General features: G+C 33.6%; 1 protein-coding gene across 1 annotated transcript in view; it reads left to right on the top strand.

The window, feature by feature from the left end:
- The window catches only part of LOC144978319 (MAM and LDL-receptor class A domain-containing protein 1-like), a 213,693-nt gene that overhangs the window by 70,794 nt on the left and 120,920 nt on the right, over positions 1-21,979 (top strand). The window contains exons 16-25 of the mRNA XM_078924193.1: positions 161-298; positions 1,206-1,354; positions 7,051-7,249; positions 10,529-10,675; positions 12,073-12,317; positions 13,981-14,065; positions 15,150-15,365; positions 15,943-16,190; positions 17,699-17,798; positions 18,865-19,040. Of these exons, the coding sequence (XP_078780319.1) occupies positions 161-298; positions 1,206-1,354; positions 7,051-7,249; positions 10,529-10,675; positions 12,073-12,317; positions 13,981-14,065; positions 15,150-15,365; positions 15,943-16,190; positions 17,699-17,798; positions 18,865-19,040 (1,703 nt within the window). The remainder of the gene's footprint in view (positions 1-160; positions 299-1,205; positions 1,355-7,050; positions 7,250-10,528; positions 10,676-12,072; positions 12,318-13,980; positions 14,066-15,149; positions 15,366-15,942; positions 16,191-17,698; positions 17,799-18,864; positions 19,041-21,979) is intronic.

Raw genomic sequence — 21,979 nt, 5'->3', positions numbered from 1 at the left:
TCTCTCTCTCTCTCTCTCTCTCTCTCTCTCTCTCTCTCTCTCTCTATTTATCTATCTCTCTCTTTCTACCTCTATCTCCATGGTCCATATATTCATTCCTGTGTGTCTACTTCAATAATCTTTTTATTTATCCTTCTATCCACTCCTCTCCTTTCCCTAGCCATTAACGAAGGTTGCGAGTTTGAGCTGAGTGACATTTGTGGATTTACTCAAGACAAGTATGACGACTTTGACTGGGAGTGGCATCAGGGTAATAGTGACCCTTCGTTCAATGATCATGACACGAATACTAAATATGGTGAGTTAAACTTTTTAAAATGTATAAAGTATAAATCTGAAACAAACAAATTTTTTAATGATATTTATGACAAATTTCTAAAAGAAACTATTCACACAAATCGATTTACCAAGGAGGTAGCATTGGAAGCAAACAATTATCAAGCAAAATAACTAGGCAAATTCTTTCCGTAAATTAAACCAAAAAAAAACATGCAAAGGAAAAGTTGTGTATAAAACAGATGTCGAAGAAAGGAAACTACTGTCATTCAGCTTAAGATACACATTTTAAATCTAAATTGAAAGAGAAAGTAAAAATCAGCTGAATACAAGATATGTGTTAAAAATGACTCTTTGTTTATAAGTGGTTGTACAGGTGTCCTGGATTTAAAAGGCAGAAAATAAATAACTACTTCGTTCATTAAAAAACTTGTCCCGTGCCTCATTCATTGTCTTTGCTTTATTTAATGTTTGTCATCCACTTCAGTTATTTTAATTCAGTAAGTTATATTTTATTGCCTTTTGCAACATGTATTAGGATATGAACATCTACATATTAAAGTTCGTGTGATATTGGAATAAATGGAATAGACCCATTGCACTCTGGTGTCACAAGAAAAGTATGCAAGTGTTTTTAATATGATTGTTGTTTACTACTTACAAATCTTAGTGCTTGGCCACTTCTCCTTTGACTTGCCCTTTCGCTATTGATATATGTTGTGTGCTATCTCCTTATGCTGTCTTTTTTTTTCTTTTATCTATTATTAATTCAACACATTTTCTCCTTATGATACAAAAATACGGTCTCAAAACACACTGCTATTTTCTTTGCTTAAATAAATCTTTGTTGATTGTGCTGGGATTTTGCCTTGACTCAGGAGAAGTTAATTGTCTATTCGGATGACCTATATTAAACTTCTCTTCATCAGGTCACATGATGCTCCTGCAGGGAGCCCACCGCAAAGTGGGCGATGTGGCTAACATTACTTCTCCCCAACTACCACCAATGCAAGGCTGTCTGGAACTTTGGCTATATGCATCCAAATTCTCGGGGAAGATTACTGTCAGCACAAAGTTGGTCAGTATATCATTTAATTGAAAACTTTTTTTTGGTCATAATTAATGGCTGGTCCTACTTGTTGGGATGAGTTTGTAGTACAGATAGTCAGCGTCCTGACAATAAATAAAGACTGGTCAACCTTCAAAGTCCTCCACAATATCCAGGGTTTATACACATTAAATCAACTTTGAACCACAGTTGATATTAGAACCAGCAAATGTTTGAGTACCATTGGCCAAATTGACTCAATATAGAGGTATCATTTTATAAGCATTCCTGTGGCTATGATAATAATAATAATAATAAAAAATAATAATAATACTTTATTGCATCCCAAAAAGGACATTTTTTGTACATACGTATTATAATTTACACAATAAGATAAAAAGATAATGGAAATATGATGTATATATAGTCAGGAGCGGTTCCACATCCAGAGCCGAGCTTTATATGAATAATTTCACCACTGTAAGTTAGTTAAAACTGTCACTATAAACTGAAAATTGAAAAGATTGCAAAACAAATAAATCAATAAATTGATATTTACATTATTTACATTATTTGGAAGTAAAAAACATTTTCAGCGCGTAACAGAATTTTTACTACATGAATTTACCCCTTTATATCCATGCTTAACCAAATGGACTCTGCTTATAAGCGTGCTCATTTTTCCAACAGATTTTTAAGTGCTAATAGAGAGAGAAAAAAGCTCACTGAGTATGGTTTACAGGAGCAATATTCTGTGTTTATTTTATTTACACCTGCCCTATATATCTTATCTTGAGAAATACAAGGGTATTCAAGAAGTGGAACCAATCAAGTCTACCAATCCAGAGCTTGAAAAAAATATAACACCCCAAGAAATAAGTGAAGCCATACAAAAGCTAAATAACAACAGATTGCCAGTTATAGATAGTGTTAGGGGAGAAGAACTAAAATGTCTTGACGACGAAGGCTGATATGTATAACAAGATATTTAATACAAATCAAGTTCTCAATCTTGCAAGTGGAAAACTCATTCTTCCAAACAAACCAAATAAAAAGAAAGGCCCTTAAGAAAATTTGCAACCAATTGTTTTATTATTCATGCTAACAAAAGTTTTAAGCAAAATCACGCTCAACAGAATTAGAGAAAAGGTAGAGGAATATCTTTCACCATCACAAAGCGAGTTTAGAAGAGATAGAAGCAAAGTGGACATAGTATGGGCCCATCCATGTCTGAAAGCCAGAATGGAAAAATATAAGGAAGAATTTATCATACTTAATAATAATGATAGTATGTATTTATTGTCCTCAAAATAGTGGCAATTTGTCATTTGGTTACACATTTATAACAATACAATATTATAGAGAACATATATAACATAATATGTTGACATATCTACACATTCACACATATGCACACTAGTAACATCGTAGTCATCATCACCATCATCGTCATCAACATCATCATCATCATCATCATCATCATCATCATCATCAGATAGATGGAATAGATATGAGTTCAGCTTTTGACACCATATGTAGAACCAAGTTATCATCAATCCTTGACTCATTCTTGGACAAAGATCATGTGAAGCTCATAAGATACCAATTATCAAATACTACATTACAATTTGAATCCGAAAAACAATATCAACCTCAATTGGATCCCCTCAAGGAGACAGCTTGAGTCCAATTCAGTTCACATTATACCTTGAATCGGCCATTAAAGAACTAATACCAAAATTAAAACCAACAAAGAAGATCACACGTAAATTTATATACGCAGGTGATGCAGACATAATCTTTAAATCAGAGCATCAAGCGAAAATATACACACCATTAATATCAACAACTCTAGTATCATGGAATGTTCAAGTGAATCAATCCAAAACAGAAAAAACAAAAATCTACAGAAATCTAAATGAATTGAAAAGTGTACTTAAACTAGGCAATTTGATCAACAAAAATGAAGGCAGCTGGCCACCATGACCAACGCATTCAACCAACTCAAAAATTTATGGAATAGAAATAACATATTCAGTGAGAATAAACGAATACAGATTTATGAAGCACTGATTATTCCAATATTGACATAATTTATGGAACCTGGGGCTTCACAAAGAAGAACTAGAAAGTCTTGATTCATACCACTGCAAACAACTGCATCACGTAATCGGAATCTATTGGCCAGAGACAATTACAAATACTGATCTCTATGATAGAACCAGGGTCCAACGCCTGAGTACAATAATAAAAGAATAGCGATGGATGTTATTTGGTCACATCTTGCATCAAGAAGATAACATCCCAGCCCAAACTGCAAGGACAGAATATTTCCATCATGGCAACAAATATGTAGGGAGAACACCGACATCAATATTAATTACCCTGAACCAGGATCTCTCTCCATATCAGAAATTTCTGGATTCTTCTGAGGCCAAATTAACCCCTGAAGAACTAAGAAAAGTTACAAGATCTTGACAGTCTCAAAACTCTGGCCAAGGGGTGTGGCCAATGGAAACAATTAACAACATGGATGGAGAGAGGAGCTATACTCAGCGAAGCTTAAAAAACTCAGTGGCTGAATCACACAATTCTCAGCAAGCATCATTCAGACTGCCAGGTTTACTACTACTACTACTACTACTACTACTACTACTACTACTACTACTGCTGCTGCTGCTGCTGCTGCTGCTGCTGCTGCTGCTGCTGCTGCTGCTGCTGCTATTGCTACTGCTACTGCTACTGCTACTGCTACTGCTACTGCTACTAACTACTCTACTACTACACTACTACTTTCTACTACTACTACTACTACATACTACTACTACTACACTACTACTAACTACTATACTACTACTACTACACTACTACTACACTACTACTACTACTACTACTACTACTACTACTACACTACTACACTACTAAACTTACTACTACAAATAACTACTACTACTACTTACTACTACTACTACTACTACAACTACTACTACTACTACTACTACTACTAAACTACTACTACTACTACTACTACTACTACAAATACTACTAACTACTCTCACCCACTACTAACCTACTACTATACTACACTACTACTACACTACTCTACTACTATACTACACTACTACTACTACTACTACTACTAACTACTACTACACTACTACTACTACTACTACTACTATACTACTACTACATACTACTACTATACATACTCACTACTACTACTACTACTACTACTACTACTACTACTACTACTACTACTACTACACTACTACTACTACTACTATACTACTACTACTACTACTACTACACTACTATCTACTACTCTACTACATACTACTACTACTACTACTACTTACTACTTACTACTACTACACTAACTACTACTACTACTACTACTACTACTACTACTAACTAACTCCCTACTACACTACTACTACAACTACTACTACTACATACTACTACTATACTACTACACTACTACTACTACTACTACTACTACTACTACTACTTACTACTACTACTATACTACTACTCTACTACTACTACTACTACTACTACTACTACTACTACTATCACTACTACTACTACTACTACTACTACTACTACTACTACTACTAACTACTACTACTACTACTACTACTACTACTACTAACTACTACTACTACTACTACTCTACTACTACTACTAACTACTACTACTACTACTACTATTTAACTACTAACTACTACTACTACTACTACTACTACTACTACTACATACTACTACTACACTACTACTACACTACTCACTACTACTACTACTACTACTACTACATACTACTACACTACTACTACTACTACTACTACTACTACTACTACTACTACTACTACTACTACTACTACTACTACTACTACTACTAATCAATCACTTTTCTTGCATGGAACAAACCCAATCTTTTGGTTAACACCTCAGTGATGGAATTGACAAAGTCTTTCATACAACCCACCAAGAAATCAATTGGCAGGTTTTGCCACTTCTGTGAGACAGCTTACGGGCACGGGCTGGAGATGGATTGGTTAGGGACATGGCATACCTGTGTGATATTTATCTACTTAATATGCTCAACATACTTTGCAAGGGGGCTCAAGTCAACAGCAACTTTGAACATGTAGGACATGGCATGATGCTTGAAGGGCTCGATTAATTATTTTTTTTCGACAAATACAACATTGTGACTTGTCAGGTTCTAATTTTACATCTGAATGTGGTGAAAAAATGTGCTTAAAGTGCCTTCTCTAAGTTCAACTCCAAGTTGCCCTTAGCAGGAATTGAACTCAGAAACCATAAAGCTGCAAAATCTTATTTAACCCTCATTCCAAACCCAAGGTATTGTATTATCGCAAAATGAGAGAAAGGATTGGTCTAATATTTTATATATAAGTATAACCCAAGAAATAGTTGTACACAGTGTCCCAGAAGTCTGGAACCAATAACAACTCGTATTTATTCAGAAACTAATGAAGATATCATTATGAAATTTGTTTACGTTCGTAAAGAAATCATTTAAGTTTTTATTGCTGTCATGCTTATAGTTTTTAGAATGTACAATGCTCAATAACACTTGGAGAGAACTTGAGCAACATATCAAAGTACTAATCACACAAAATGCTGGACACATGAATTCCACTAAAGATGTATATATTTTTAAAATTCTGTAAAGTCATTTTTTGATATCTGGTTTGCGCTTAACAAAACTTTAATTATTTCTCTTTCTGTTCGCGTACACACTGTGCTTTGCTGTGCTGTTTGTTTCTCTGTAAACTAGTTTCTTATTGGTTCCAAACTCCTGGGATACCTGTAGATGGAATAGAATCAAATGAAATACTGATAAGATAAGGTTACCAATTGGGACAGTGTGGATCAGCTGTGTCGTCTGCCCGTTGCAGCCAAAAAGTGCAAGGTTTAGGACTCAACTGCTGTGATATATGCCTATGAGTAAGTCACCTCACTCCAATTCATGGAGATATTGTTCTCATGGCGACTGAGAGTGGTCTTATATAATTTCCCTCTAATGGATAAATAGATATTATTTTTAAAAATTATTTTAGGGCAATGTTTTCTCTAAGTTCCCCCCCCCCCCCCCCCCCCCCCCCCCCCACACCCAACCTGCTTTAATGATCTAATAAAATCAAAAATGATAAAAAATCTTTTGGATACTTAAATATTGCAAATGTTCCGAAACCAAGATTAATATAACTCTTTTACTACACTGAAGCAGTACTTTGGAGTGACATTCCAGAGCGTTTGTATGATCTACATTTTTAAATATTTTTTTTTAGTTGTAAAACTTAAAAGAAGATAAACACACATATTGCTATATCCTTAGGAATAATCTCACAATTTTGTAAGACAATCTCTTTTCGTGGGCTGCTAGTTTTGTGAAGGTTGAAGGGCATACAATTTCAACAAACATAAAAGCTTAAGGACTTCCTTTTATATGTTCTTTAAAAAACGTAAATAAAAACTGGAAATATGTGGAACTCTAGATGAAAAATTAACTGTGAAAAGGTTTTTTTGGGGGTAGGAGCTTTTTTTCATTTTATTTTTTATTCCCCGTTGCAATGCAACTTTCCTTTTTTTTCATATTTTAATGGTGTAAAATATACAGATTGAACTTCTACATTAATTTTCTCTCATATTTTTTCATTTTCCTTTCTTTAAATTGCCTCAATTTCTTCATTTTCAAGTCTTTTGGAACACTACAGGAAACTATTTTGGTCAAAGATCTGAGTGTGAAATATAAATGGGTCAAGACATTAGTACCATTGAGGATCTCAGACGATTCCTCTGTTGTGTTTTCTGGTGAGGTAACATCCAACAAGCTGAGTGAGAACTACTTGGCCTTAGACGGTGTAAAAGTCTTAAGAGAAGATTGCGATTTCAGTGGTAAATATAATGATAAACATTTTGTGTCATAAAGATTGTAATCCCATTGAAGCAATTCAAAAGTTAGTGTATATGTTGTTGTTGTTGTTGTTGTTGTTGTTGTTGTTGTTGTTGTTGTTGTTGTTGTTGTTGTTATTATTATTACTATTATTACTTTTTATTATTATTAATGATATTATTATTATTATTATTATTATTAATATTATTAATATTATTTTTATTATTATTATTACTATTTTTATATTATTATTATTATTATTATTATTATTATTATTGTTATTATTATTATTATTATTATTATTATTATTATTATTATTATTATTATTATCATTATCAGACTATTGTCGGATTTCCGACAGTACGATTATGCTCTATAAGTGCTAATATTTTTTTAAAAATCAATAGTAAAAATAAAATTCGTAACGTCAAAGAACAGGACCAATAAAAAAGAAAACAAAAGAGTATTATTTTGTTCCTCGAAAAAATCAGATTTTATTCAGTTTCAAATTCCGACTTAAAAAAAAAAAAAAAAAAAAAAATTATTTGTCGCAACAAAGACAAAACAAAACTAGGCCGTCTATCAGTTAGCTATATTATCATGCCACCTACACGCTCCATTAGACGTGGATGTATTCACTGCCTGGCTACTATGCCACAGCCAGCGAGAGAGGGTCGCGAAGTTCGCGCGAGTCGCCGAACACACATCTAGTCAATAAATAACTAACACGCACAGAAGTGTGTCGGACCAGACGGAGCGTTTCTCTCTATTTTGCTACCGACACACATGCATTTCACCTTTCCTCATTTCTTTTTCTCTTTGATTTAATCGTTCCGTCTGGATGTGAGATGGAAAGAAAAATAATACAAAATAACTATTTTTCTTCGAAATATATATTCTTCTTCGAAAGCTCTCACATGACCGCACCACCTCTTCTTCTTTTCGTCTTCTTCTTCTTCTTCTTCTTCTTCTTCTTCTTCTTCTTCTTCTTCTTCTTCTTCTTCTTCTTCTTCTTCTTCTTCTTCTTCTTCTTCTTCTTCTTCTTCTTCTTCTTCTTCCTCCTCTTCTTTTATAAGAATTAATCCAAATAAACGAAATAATCAGCGTAAAAATTTAACACAAACAAACAGGAGCGAAGATACGCAACTTCCTGTGTCAAGCACTAGATACATATCCTTCAAAAGGGTAGAAATTGTTCTCTTCCTTTCATTTTACAACTAACTCAGACCTGGGGCCGCAAAAGTGTGTACTCTCTCAAATAATTGGGATGTTTTTTTTTTAATTTTTTTTTTTTTGGTACCATAAAATAAGGACCTCATTATAAATAAGTAGGGGAAAGTGACATGATTTGACTAGTCAATTGATGTGTCATATCTGTGTTGTGTTTATCAATTAATCCATATTTTTGTCCTGTTGTGTCTATTTTCGCGTGTTCAAAAAGTTCTGACAATTTTTTCACCAACCATTTACAGGCCTGTATTATTATTATTATTATTATTATTATTATTATTATTATTATTATTATTATTATTATTATTATTATTATTATTATTATTATTATTATTATTATTACTCTTATTATTCTTATTATTCTTATTCTTCTTCTTCTTATTATTATTGTTATTATTATTATTATTATCGCTATTATTACTATTTTTATTATTATTGTTATTATTATTATTGTTATTATTATTATTATTATTATTATTATTATTATTATTATTATTATTATTATTATTATTATCATTATTATTACTATTATTATTATTACCAGTGGACAACCCGCAATTTTTGCTGGAAACAAAGGCTATTACAAAAAGGTATTCATCTAATTTACTGATTATACTACCATATTGTGGAAATCAACATTTTTAACCATCAACGATCAATATCGGTTAGGTTTAAAGTTGTGTAGGTTTAAAGTTGTGTGCAAATAAATTTGGTAATAGGGTGGCCAGCAAGATAGCTATTCCCAAGCATCAAAGGACCAATCATAATGCCTGAGTGAGGGGACACCTCTTTTTTTTTTTTTACGATGTTTGAATGCTTTATTCAAGAGCAATGTTGTTGGGCTTTTTAAAAAATTCCAGGCCGACTTATCAAGACCCTTTAATTAGCATATTAGTGGGATTTAATTTCAACGAGTTGGATGTTGCTGAGGCAACGGGAATGTATCAAGAGCAATGTTTTCTTTCAGTCTTCATTCTTCATCTTAAATCCTAATCCTACAGAACAACAATCAATTTGACTGTTTTAAAGTTCCAACTCGGACCTCAAGAAAAGCACCTACGTCATCGTAGTAGCAGCGACATCTATTAGTACATTTTTGGACTCTGCATCATTGAGATACAATCTCAATCTTTACAAATTAATACAAATAACATGATTTGTATGAAGGGTCGAATTAGGCTAAACAAAGAGTTATGTAATGTTTTAATGTTTTTACTACTGTATTGTGAAAATTAACACAGATTGAGATTGAGCCATCAGTGGCCAACTTATTGCAAATCCAAAGGTCAAAGGTATTCTAAAAAAACAGTTGAATCAATGGACAATGGAATTACTCTTAATTTAAGAAAGATCTGCTAGTTACTTGTTTATCAATATGTGAACAATAATTTTATAATTTTGAGATTAGCCAGTAATTCTGGGCTCGATCATCATGATCATCATCATCACCATCATCATCATCATGATCATCATCATCATCATCATCATCATATTATTATTATTATTATTACTATTATTATTGTTATTATTGTTATTATTATTATTATTATTATTATTATTATTATTATTATTATTATTATTATTATTATTATTATTATTATTATTATTATTATTATTATTATTATTATTATAACTATTATTAAATATGGATAAGAGTAAATGAAAACAAACTCAACAAGCAATGTAAGGAATAAGTGCTATTATGATTTCACTGGTACAGGTGGTGGAGTAGATGAGTACTGATACTCTTAAACACACAAAAAATGGGTCAGGCAATCTTGGGTTAGTTTTCTTGCACTTGTTCTTTAAAAGTTTAAAACAAGAAGGCACTAGGTGTATCCCTACAAGAGGTTAAGGACCAAATTACCTGTTTTAGGAGCAGGAGGTTTTTCTATTATGACTTTCAAGATTAACGCTACCAGCTTTTTCTTTTAAAGTAAATCAAACGCCACCTCTAAATGTTTTACGCAACATCAGATATGGCCACTCAATCTCTTGTTTTAATTTTCTTTTTTTTTTTTAATTTTAATTCTCTCTCTTTCTTAAATTAGATATAGGTGCATGTTCCTTTGAGAATGCTGAACTGTGTACATGGTCATTCTCTGACAAGGGGGATTTTGAAGGTCAGATCATCAAAGCCATGTTTGTAAGAGATCAGATTCATCCTAATGTGGACAATTCTCTCAATGATGTAGCCGGTCAGTAAAAATTCCATAATAATTCAATGAGACTGAACCTATATTCCAATGATTAAATCAGTTGCAGTTTGGTTTATTAGTCATAAATGTTCTTATCAAAGTGGCAGCAATATTATTTTTCAATCTTTGGACTAATGAGTAAATATATGATTTAATATTTGATTATTTTTGAGGACTGCTCTTTGTTATAAAACAAAAGGGTCATACTTTTTTGTTTTTGTTTTATGAGCCACATAAATCTTATTAACTTATCGGTTAAGATTCATTAATTAGCATTTTTTATCCCTCCATACAGAAGACAGATCAACTAAAGCTTGCCATATAGATATGACTAAATTATAAATATAAGTATATAATTTTTTTTTGTTTTTAATTCCAATTTTTAGAACTACAGACTCAGTTGCTACTATATTAGATCCAGTCAATGGTGATTTGCTAGATAATTTGAATTTTATAGGGAGCTCTTTTCAATAGATTAGAATTATCTAGAATGAATAGAAGAAAAAAATGTTGCTGTTTGATTCATGCTGCAAAAACATAGATCAGGCCTGTAAATCTTCCATCTATTGTCAGATTTCGGACAGTACGATTTTGCTCTCAAGTGCTAATATTAAAATTTAAAAAATAATCGTAAAAATAAAATTTGTAACGTCAAAGAACAGAACCAATAAAAAAGAAAATAAAAGACTTTTATTTCGTTCCTCGAAAAAAAATAGATTTTATTCCTTTTCAAATGCCGACTTAAAAAAAAAAAAAAATTTCATTTGTTGCATCAAAGACAAAACAAAACTTGCCGTCTATCTGTTAGCTATACTATATATGATCATGCCACCTACACGCTCTGCTAGGCGTGGATGTATTCACTGCCTGGCTACTGTGCCACAGCCAGCGAGAGTGGGTCGCGAAGTTTGCGCGAGTCGTCCTCACACACACACACGTAGTCAGTAAATAACGCATGCACAGAAGTGTGTCGAACCGGACCGGAAGGTTTCTCTCTATTTTGCTACCGACACACATGCATATCTCCGGTTCTTATTTCTCAGTCTCTATATTTTTTTGGTTCCGTCCGGATGGGAGACGGAAAAAAAATAATGCGAAATAATTATTTTTCTTCGAAATATATATTCTTCATCGAAAGCTCTCACACGACCGCACCACCTCCTCTTCACCAGGAGAGTGAGAGAGAGAGAGAGAGAGAGAAAGAGAGAGAGAGAGAGAGAGAGAGAGAGAGAGAGAGAGAGAGAGAGAGAGAGAGAGAGAGAGAAAATTGGACTTAACTAAGTATTCAATCATTCATTTATTACTTGTTCTAGGTTAATTTATAACTGTTTACCAAACTTTTATTTCTTTGCATATTTGGTTTTAGATAGTTTGATTTCCTCTCCCTAACACTGCAGGTCACTTCTTGTTCTTCAATCCCAAGTCCCATTACGTTGGAGATTTAAGCATTTATGAATCTGCTTTGTATCCTAAGTACGCCTTCCAGTGCTTGGAGCTTGCCATGAGTAATGCTGGAATGGGATTTAGTATCTACGTGGTAGATTTAGCAGGGACAGAGAAACTTGTTTTTCGTACATATAAGTCTAATGAAGATTGGAAAAATATAGCTGTTCCTGTTGGTAGCGATAAAGACAGATATATGGTAAGTAATTTTTCTAAAATATGTTAATTTGACAATGCAAACATTGCTGTAATATGATGTTGATAAAAATTAGGGTAACATTTTTACCTGATCTACTTTAATCATCATCATCATCATCATCATCATCATCATCATCATCATCATCATCATCATCATCATCATCATCATCATCATCATCATCTGTTATACCCCCTCTTTTAGAGGATCATAACGCAGTTTATATATTGTTTTATTCAGACAAAACATTGCACTTATACCACAATTTGTATGCAGAAAACAAGATCATTTTGGCGTTTCTCTTCCATGTTTACATAAATTTTATAAGAGTTGACGGTATATTGTTTAAATAGCAATATCTTGGGTGCTTTTTAATGGATTGCACTATTAAGAGAAAGACAGAATAAACCAGTTGTCAGGTTTTGATTTTGGCATTGTAATTTTAGATTCCATGTCCTCTTGTTTGTGTGTATTTTGTCATTTTGTCTTTGTGGACCTTTGTGTGTTAAATTATAATATTGTTTGCTTGGAATGTATGATACAATTTGGTATTTATTGATTTTTCAGCAATTTAAAAGTGTCCAAGGGTTTCTGTAAGTTGTGGCAGGAGTTTTGTGTTGGAATTTATTATTTGTGTTTAATTATTTTCTCCTGTGTGAATTACATAGTACCAATTTTACTATGTAAGATCAGTTTCAAGGAACAATCATTAACATTTCTTGTTATTAAGGCTCTTATTATATTTGCCTCATATTTACAAACTGAATTTTATCTGCTGTTGAGATCTCCGATTGCTCAAGCTGTCTTCATTAAGCTCCATTTTCATCTTCTTTTAAGGCTAATGTATTTTGTATATTGCTGTGTCATACGCACAAAATAGTACATTAGTTGGTACTATGTAAGAGAGATTATATTGTACTAATTAAAGCCGTGAACTGAGAGTGAGAGTTTAGATAGCTCAATAGATAGAGCACTTGCCCCATGAGTAACAGATTCAGTATTGCTCCTCTGGGAATCTATTTTTTCAAGTAATACAATCAATTGACATTTACATAATAGACGCTTAGTTAATCACGCCTCTGGACAATGGTCATAATGTAAACAATGACAATGGTTGGTAAACATAGCAAACTACACTGGCTTTATCGATGGTATGTGTCTGAGTAAAATACCCACTGTTCTACTGCTTGATCAATAGAACCAATACAGAAAACTATGTGTAAACTTAAACGTTTACAATATGATTGTGAAAAATCGTATGATAACAAGTCACCCATTTTGCGTTATAAAAACAATATCAATGATCAGAGAGAGGTTGATTTCATTCATGTTATTGTTTATTACGAACCGACCATGTTTGTCTGAGCAGGTGTGAACGTGTGTCATAGATTCCATATTTTGATTGGTTAAAAATCTACATGTTAATTATCTCAAACCCAAACATCTTTGATATTTTCTTACTTTCAGGTACTTTTATTTATCATAAAGCAATGAATGAAAAAAGCTTTGCTTGAGAGCATGCAATTTTTGTAAAATAAGAGGATTAACATTTATGTATTTGGAACCATAACATATTTTAAGATTGGATTAGATAATGTGCTTTTTTTTTATCTGTTACTTTTATATTTTAATCATGATTTCAATGTGGTTTGATTTTATACTCTAGATCCGTTTTGTAGCAGAAGTTCGGTATGAAAACAATGGAGGTCTGTCTATTGATGATATCAGATTTTCTCCCGGTCATTGTGTTGGTGAGTGTTTGTGCATGTGTGAATATATGTGTTTGTGTGTGTGTGTGTTTGTGTGTATATATGTATGATAGAGTGAGTGCTAGAAAGAGAGAGGAGGAGGATTAGGGAGCGAGTGGGTTTGTTTACGTGTAATTTGGTTACCCTTATACCTATTGTGATGATTTTCAGGAAAAACCATCTTTTCGAAATCTTGATCGGTATTGGTGAGTTGATTTTTGTTAAAGATGAAAAGTATTGGTTGGTTACAACAGTTAAGAAGAAGCTAGATGGACAGGGATTGTTTTCCATGATTTAAGGGTGATACCATTTGAGGAAGAGAAATGTTGCATGAAATATTTTCTTATATGTATGGTCTTAACCAGAAAAACGTTTTTCAGTTTTAGCAAAGGGCATACCGGGATATTGTATTACTTATCTTAATAACTCATGTGATTTATCCTTTCAATGGCTTATACATGACACGATTCAATCAGGAGACAGATGTCACACACACACACTCACATACACACACACACACTCATCAATTCCTCTTTATTATTGTTATAGGAATGATAATGTCTTTTTTCAGCATTTTGAGGTGCATCAAAATTATTATAAATTCAATGGTAATGATGTAATGGACTTAATTGAAGATTGATATTTGTAGCTACTTTTATTATTGTTTTCTTATGAGTTTTCATTGTACAGTGTCTCTATCCTTCCAAGCCCATTGCACTGTAACAAAGTTTATTCTCTCGAAACCACCGAAAGTCATCAATGATTACGTAATTTTGACTCTTAAAGCTGAAGTGTAAGGAAAAATATGTAATGCTGGAGTTAGTAACTTGGTTCCCTGTAACCTTTTTTCAATTTATATCAAACAATTTGCACAACATTAGATACTGTCAAAACTTTTAAGGATATGAGCTGCATCGTCATCTCTAATAGGTATAATTATTTTGAATTTAGTTATAAACTATTGATGTCTTCTAAACATGAGTAAGCAGACATCTATATTCATTACTACATATTGCACACAATTTTTTTTTTATGAGCTTTAATAGTTTTGATTATAACAATTCTGATTTGTTTTTTAAAAATTCAGGAGGTTCAAGATCTCGTATTGAGAAAACCCCAGCACCCGTGACTGAGCGACCAGTTGTGACATGGCCGCCTCCTCCAAAGCTTCCTCCATCAAAGTATGATTGTGATTTTGAATCAACTCGCTACTGCAAGTGGAAACCTGATAAGGACATGAGAAAATCCTTTGTTTGGATTGTTGCATCAGCCAGTGACACCAAGGACCACACCCATAATGATGGTGCTATTATTTACTCCATACCAATGATATATTATTGTCTTTGATTAATTCCCCCCCCCTCTCTCTCTCTCTCTCTGTAATTTTTTTTACATTTAGAAATTAAATTTTGCTAGTCATGTAGAATACGTTTTAATCTTGCAACATACTTTGTACAAATAATTTAATTGAGCTTGTAAAACATTCAATTTGAATTTCTGTTCTATCCCAAGAATCACAAACAATGTTTTCAAAAAGAACAAACATTATTTTTTCTACTTTTTTAAACTTCATGCTGTAATTCTTTGCACAAATCAAAAGAAAACCAGCAAAATACAATAGCCTTCCTTTGTGTAAATAGCCGGCCAGATCTAATAAACCCAGCTACTCATTCACTGCTGGAAGAAGAAAAAAAATCTCGACTGCTCCCGAGATCGATTTCGGTCCATTTGCGTGTGAAACGAGTGCTCTGCCATCTGAGCTATCGTGACCCCCTAAATGGTATAATTCAGGCTTTAAATCAAGTAAACAAGGTCGGATTCATGCCAACATAAAACCAAATTAAGATGGTTGGTCACATTTGCATTCTACGATGTTTCAGCTGACGGCCATGTTCTAACCAGCACAATGATTGGTCAAAATGGTCCCGCTCTTCTGACTAGTCCTGAGATCCCAAAAGGTAAACGGTGCCTAATATTCTGGCTGAGAGCTCCAATGCTGACAGGTCATGAATTGAAAATCTTCATGCAAGTGGGTAACCTGAGGCAAACTAAGTACTCTGCGTCCAATTGGCCCACAACAAATTGGCAAAGGGTGGAGGTACCCATGGAGTACCATAAAAAATACAAGGTTTGTCTGATTCTCTCGATCTTTCCCAGAAATGCTCATGCTATTGAGTACTTCAAGTCCAGACTGAAGTCAGAATATTTTAGATTAACTTTTTATTAATATTTCAAAATCACATTCTTAATATTCCATTGGTATCAGCATAAATAATTAGATCATCCACAATTGTAACATATAATTGTCTTAAAATAGTAAATCACATTCTTCATATTCCATTGGTATCAGCATAAATAATTCGATCATCCACAATTGTAACACATAATTGTCTTAAAATAGTAAATCACATTCTTCATATTCCATTGGTATCAGCATAAATAATTAGATCATCCACAATTGTAACATATAATTGTCTTAAAATAGTAAATCACATTCTTCATATTCCATTGGTATCAGCATAAATAATTAGATCATCCACAATTGTAACATATAATTGTCTTAAAATAGTAAATCACATTCTTCATATTCTATTGGTATCAGCATAAATAATTATATCATCCACAATTGTAACATATAATTGTCTTAAAATAGTAACATTATTTTCTGAAAATTGTAATATTTAATTTTCTGATATTTCGCAAGTCAACTATTTCTTGTCAAACACCATTTAACATGTTTGGTGGAGATTGGCGGTCTATAAATTTTATTTATTTATTCTACATTGTTCTAAAAAGGTTGTGGGTTTTGAAAATGCAAAGAAAATGCATAGGGAAGTATAAAGGGTCTTAATTTCAATGAAAAGATCAGGACATTTCCAACTTGCTGGATGCAAGCTGCCATTCACATTGGACCTTTAGCTTGTTATTTATCACAGTTCTCAATCATACACGCAGTTAAGAGTTTTACGATTTACTTTTAATAAGTCCTACAAATCTGAACGAGTGTGTATGAAAGGTGCCAGAAAAAGTGAGAGAAAAAAAATACAAGAAAAAAAAAACATCTTAAAAAATCAGTCTATCTCGACTAGGGATTGAACCTCAGACCTTCTGATTTCAGTAATCAGAAGGTCTGAGGTTCGATCCCCAGTTGAGGTTGACTGATGGTAATCAGAAGGTCTGAGGTTTGATCCTTAGTCGAGGCAGACTGAATTTTTGGGATGTTTTTTTTTTTTCTTGCTTTGTCTGGCACCTTTCATACACACTTGTTTGGATCTTTATCTTACACACTGGTGCCTGCTCCCTAGTTTCTAAATTTCTTGGCTGTATAATCACTATTAATACCACCACCAATCCCTCAAAATATCACAATCATTGATACTATCACACCATCATCATCACTTCCTCCACAACCACCACAACAGTGACATCAATAGCTCAACAAAAAAGAATGATATTTTAAAAAAGGTTGATATTATTTCTTATTTATCATGTATGTGCTGCTTTTACTTATGAACATTTTAAACTATAGCTCAAGTAAATTTTAAATCTTTTTGAACTAATTCTATTCGAGAGAGGAACAGTCACACCTTAAGTAAATTTTTTAACATTTTAGAATATTTCTTCGTTTTTTATTAGGTTGTTTTTCAAGCTTCTAAAAGAAGTGACGTGCTTAAGCGCATCTTCATTGATGATATTGCTTTTCCTGCTTGGCATTGCCACAAAGATACCCTGAATTGTAAGTCTCTGTTAAAATACAGAAAGTTTTGTTTAGCTAGCTCATTAGTCACCCATTGTTCTGAAAACGCTTTTGAGGGGTCAAAGCTATCAAGAACAACATGACATCCACAAGGGGCTTAATAATTTTTTTTTTTTTTTTTTTATGACAGAGTCAATGCGATCACCAACCAGTTGCTCATTTTACTTTGGAGTATAGTGAAAAGTATAAGTTATGAGCCTTTTTCAATTATTCAATTTTGCATTGCCCAGAACGTTTTGAGCTCAAAATCCATCTTTATCCAACAACAAAAACTATTAAAACTATTAGACTGTATTTAAAGTCCAAACAAACCGGATTAACAGGGACCTAATGAGGACACTCAAATAAGACGAGTATACTAGACTTCAAGAATAATAGTAGTGAAAGCTAGTCACTTAATTAGAATGGACTTTATTGAAAGGACATTTCTTCATGTTAAAGAAACTGATGCTTATCAAATATTTAACAAATCAAAACAAGAAAATATAATTAGGTCCCAACCATATTAAAGGATTTATTGCTAGTTTAAGAATATACCATGTTTGTCATTTAAACACCGAATTTGAAGTATGTGCATCTTACTTAGTCTGGACAGCAAAATATTCCCTATATAATAACAACTGGGTTGCTAATAACATTTTTTTTTGTTCTTGATTAATATAGAAATAGCGGGTGGTTGGATGGGAGCATCACCCTTGAATCATATACCTATGATGTTCGCATGGGTGTACGATCCGATAGTGATGTCGTCTCTTTACTAGCCTAACCTGCTTCTTTGGTTTGTGATTGTATTTTTGACAGGGGATATTTTTTTTCTGTAAATCTTCTGCCTGTTTGTTCTTGGTTATTTATAATTTAGCTTATGATATCTTTAGGTTATGATTTTGATTTACATTTGTACTATTTTTGTTAGTGTTAGATTGCTAGCTTTTTTGTTTCAGCGGTCTCTCATATAACCTCAATTTTGTTGGAAGAGACCTAAAGCAACAAACAAAAACAAAAAATATAGAAATAGTCTAAATATTCAATTTATGAATTTGTGCAGTCCAAACTGTGAGATGTGATTTTGAAGATGGAAATGGAATGTGTGGATTTACTCAGGACCAAACTGATGATTACGATTGGATCGTGTCCTCTCCATCTATGGAACTTCCTATGAATGTCAAACCAGTACAAGACCACACCCTCCAAGCGGCAGAGGGACATTTTGTATTGAGCAAGGTAATTCTCTCAATTGATAGTCAGCAAATAAATATATTAAACACAACTCTAACCCAATTTTAACAACTTGAATGGTTGTGATTGCTTTTGTATTTTTTAGGGGATGAGGTTTGTCTCTGTGTGTAGGGTAGGGATAGGGGCAAAGCAATCAAGATGAGAACTAATCAACGGGATGTGAATAACTTCAATGTGTGCAGCATCTTAGTATTTCCAAACCATCACTTCATGGCACAGTGATACTTTATCCGAAAATTCACCAGAAAACCATCGTTTCTACTAATTGTCTGGATGATGGGACAGCATCTTGATTGCACAAGATAAAGTTGATGACGAGTTATTACTTACAGAGGCACATGATTAAGTAAGAGTAGATCAGTGAGCATGTGTTTTCCGCTCATTAATTTGCTTTAATAACAAGTGAAGGCCAGATTTTTTACAACTCATTGATCTGTTTCCTTTCTTGTTTATGACTTTTTACATTGGGAAATTCCATGGATAGATTAATCAGATGTGATCTAAAAAAAGCAACTTTGATTTTGCTTTTTATTATAAATGTATGAAATGTCACCATGTAGATTTAATTTTTTTTTTCCACATTAATTGAAGATTGACATGTTCTATTTTGTTGTAGAAAGAAGAAAATTATTTAAATGGTTGCAATTGTTAGAAATGAAATTAGTTGAATTATCTAAACATACAAGAATGCTATGTTAGTGACAAAGTTAATGATCTCAATTATAGTCATATTACTGTTACTTCTTATTATTCTTAATACTATTCTCTCTCGTGGCCAGGAAGTAGTGTAGTAACTGTCAGGTCATGGGTTCAACTCCCCGTCGCTGCAGAGTTATTTGTTTGTTTTTGTTTTGTTTTGGGTTTTTTTTTGTCCTCTGGCAATTCTCTACTCTCTTTATTTCTTGTTATCATCAACACAAGTGCCTGCTCTACTTTTTTCTGAATTAATATTCACCCAATATATCTGAGCTCACTCAATTTCTAAATCGTCTCTGTGTTATTCAGGGTTCCCACAAGGTCGGGAATTTGATAATTTTATTCCCAGGTCGGGAAAAGGGCCAAGAATTCACTCATTTGGGTACATCGATCTGGAAATGGGAATTTGTTCAGGTCTTTTTCAACACTACCACAACCTCATCACCTTCATTTCCACCCCTACTGCAACCACATCATCATCATCATCATTACCACTACTGCTGCAACCACTACCCCATCACCTTCAGCACCATCCTCACTACCAAGACTACTGCAACCACTACCACATCATCATCATCACCATCACTACTACCACTACTGCAACCACCACCCCATCATCAACAGCATCATTACTACCATCAATACTGCAACAAGCACCACATCGCCAGCATCATCATCACTACCACCACTACTGTAACCACCACCCCATCATCATCACTACCACCATTGCTGCAACCACCACCACCACCACGTTGTCATCGTTATCATCATCATCATCATCCTCAACACTACCACCACTACTACAACCACCAGCATATCATCATTACCACCACTACTACAACCATCACCATCGCATCATCATCATCACTACCACCACTACAGCAACTCCCACCACATCATCACTACCACCACTATTACAACCGCCACCACCACATCATCATAATTCTTTCACCACATCAGCTAAGCACCTTCCTTCATAGCCATTAGGCCCATGGAGTTTATTTCGGTTACTATAGCGTGAAACGGACAACAACAATTGCTTGCTATCCTTTGGATAGGTCATAAGTCTATCGCAAAGTGCTTTTCACCAGATCTAACAGACCCAGCTATGCATACACTGCTGGGTAGACAGGGAGATCAGAAAAAAAAATCTGACTGGACCCGGGATCGCACTTGGTCCCTTCGCGTGTGAAGCGAGTGCTATACCAATTAAACTATTAGCGCACCCCCCCCCCCCTATGCACCTTACTCTTTTCTTAATATATTTGAAATCCTTTTTAAAATTTGATAGTCTTTCCTTGTTTCGTGTAGTTTATTGGTCATGAATTGGGTCTGGAAAAGTCTGGAATTTTTTTCAGGTGATGTAATACGTTTGAGTTTAAAATAGAGTTAATATCTTTACTTCTAACTTTTCAACAAGTTTTCGTGGTGTTTGTGTGTTGATTTCATGACCTCAATAAGAGGCGAGAGGAACTCGAAATTGTTACTACATTTGGAACCATTTTTCTTGAACGGTGGATGGCGTCGATTTTAGAACACCCCTCTAGTGGCCAGGCCGAGATGTCCTAATAATTGGGTCGTGGGTTCGACTCCCCATTGCCGCAGTTTTTATATACTATTGTCCTCCGGCACTTCTCTACTCACCTCATTTCTTGTGAATATCGCAAAATAATATCCATTAGATTTAACAGAGCCAGCTATTATTGACGGACAGTGCAATCAGAAATAAACATCTAAATACTGAGAGTAAATAGTAAATAATGAATTTATAATACGCCTAAACATCCACGTTAATCGTGCTCTGCGGTGCTTTACATAATAAAAATAAAAATGTCTAAAAACAACAAAATTGAAAATCACGACACTACATGATACATAATAAGCATGCATACAAAAACAAAATCTAAGCAACATCCATTTCATGAAAAATAAGCCTCACGGAACAAATCAGTCTTCAGACATTTCCTGAAAGATGATAAATTTTCACAGGACTTTGTCCGAGGACTAAGTGCGCTCCTAAGGTGTGGAGCTATGAATGAAAAGGCTTTCTCACCGAAATTGATGCCTTAACTTATGATTTATATGCTCTACCGGATAAGTTATCAGGATTCAACAATGAATTAAAAACGTGCTGGATTCCCACTGACATTTTCATTTCCTGTTAATGTTTTTACCACAGATTCCTCTGTTCTAAGTGCACTTTACAAATTCACATATTCTACTAGCAG

Source organism: Berghia stephanieae, chromosome 8 (genome assembly GCF_034508935.2).
Source record: "Berghia stephanieae isolate SIO BIC M18660-M18661 chromosome 8, UCSD_Bste_1.3, whole genome shotgun sequence".
Taxonomy (NCBI): domain Eukaryota; kingdom Metazoa; phylum Mollusca; class Gastropoda; order Nudibranchia; family Aeolidiidae; genus Berghia; species Berghia stephanieae.
This window is presented reverse-complemented; position numbering and strand designations above follow the sequence as displayed.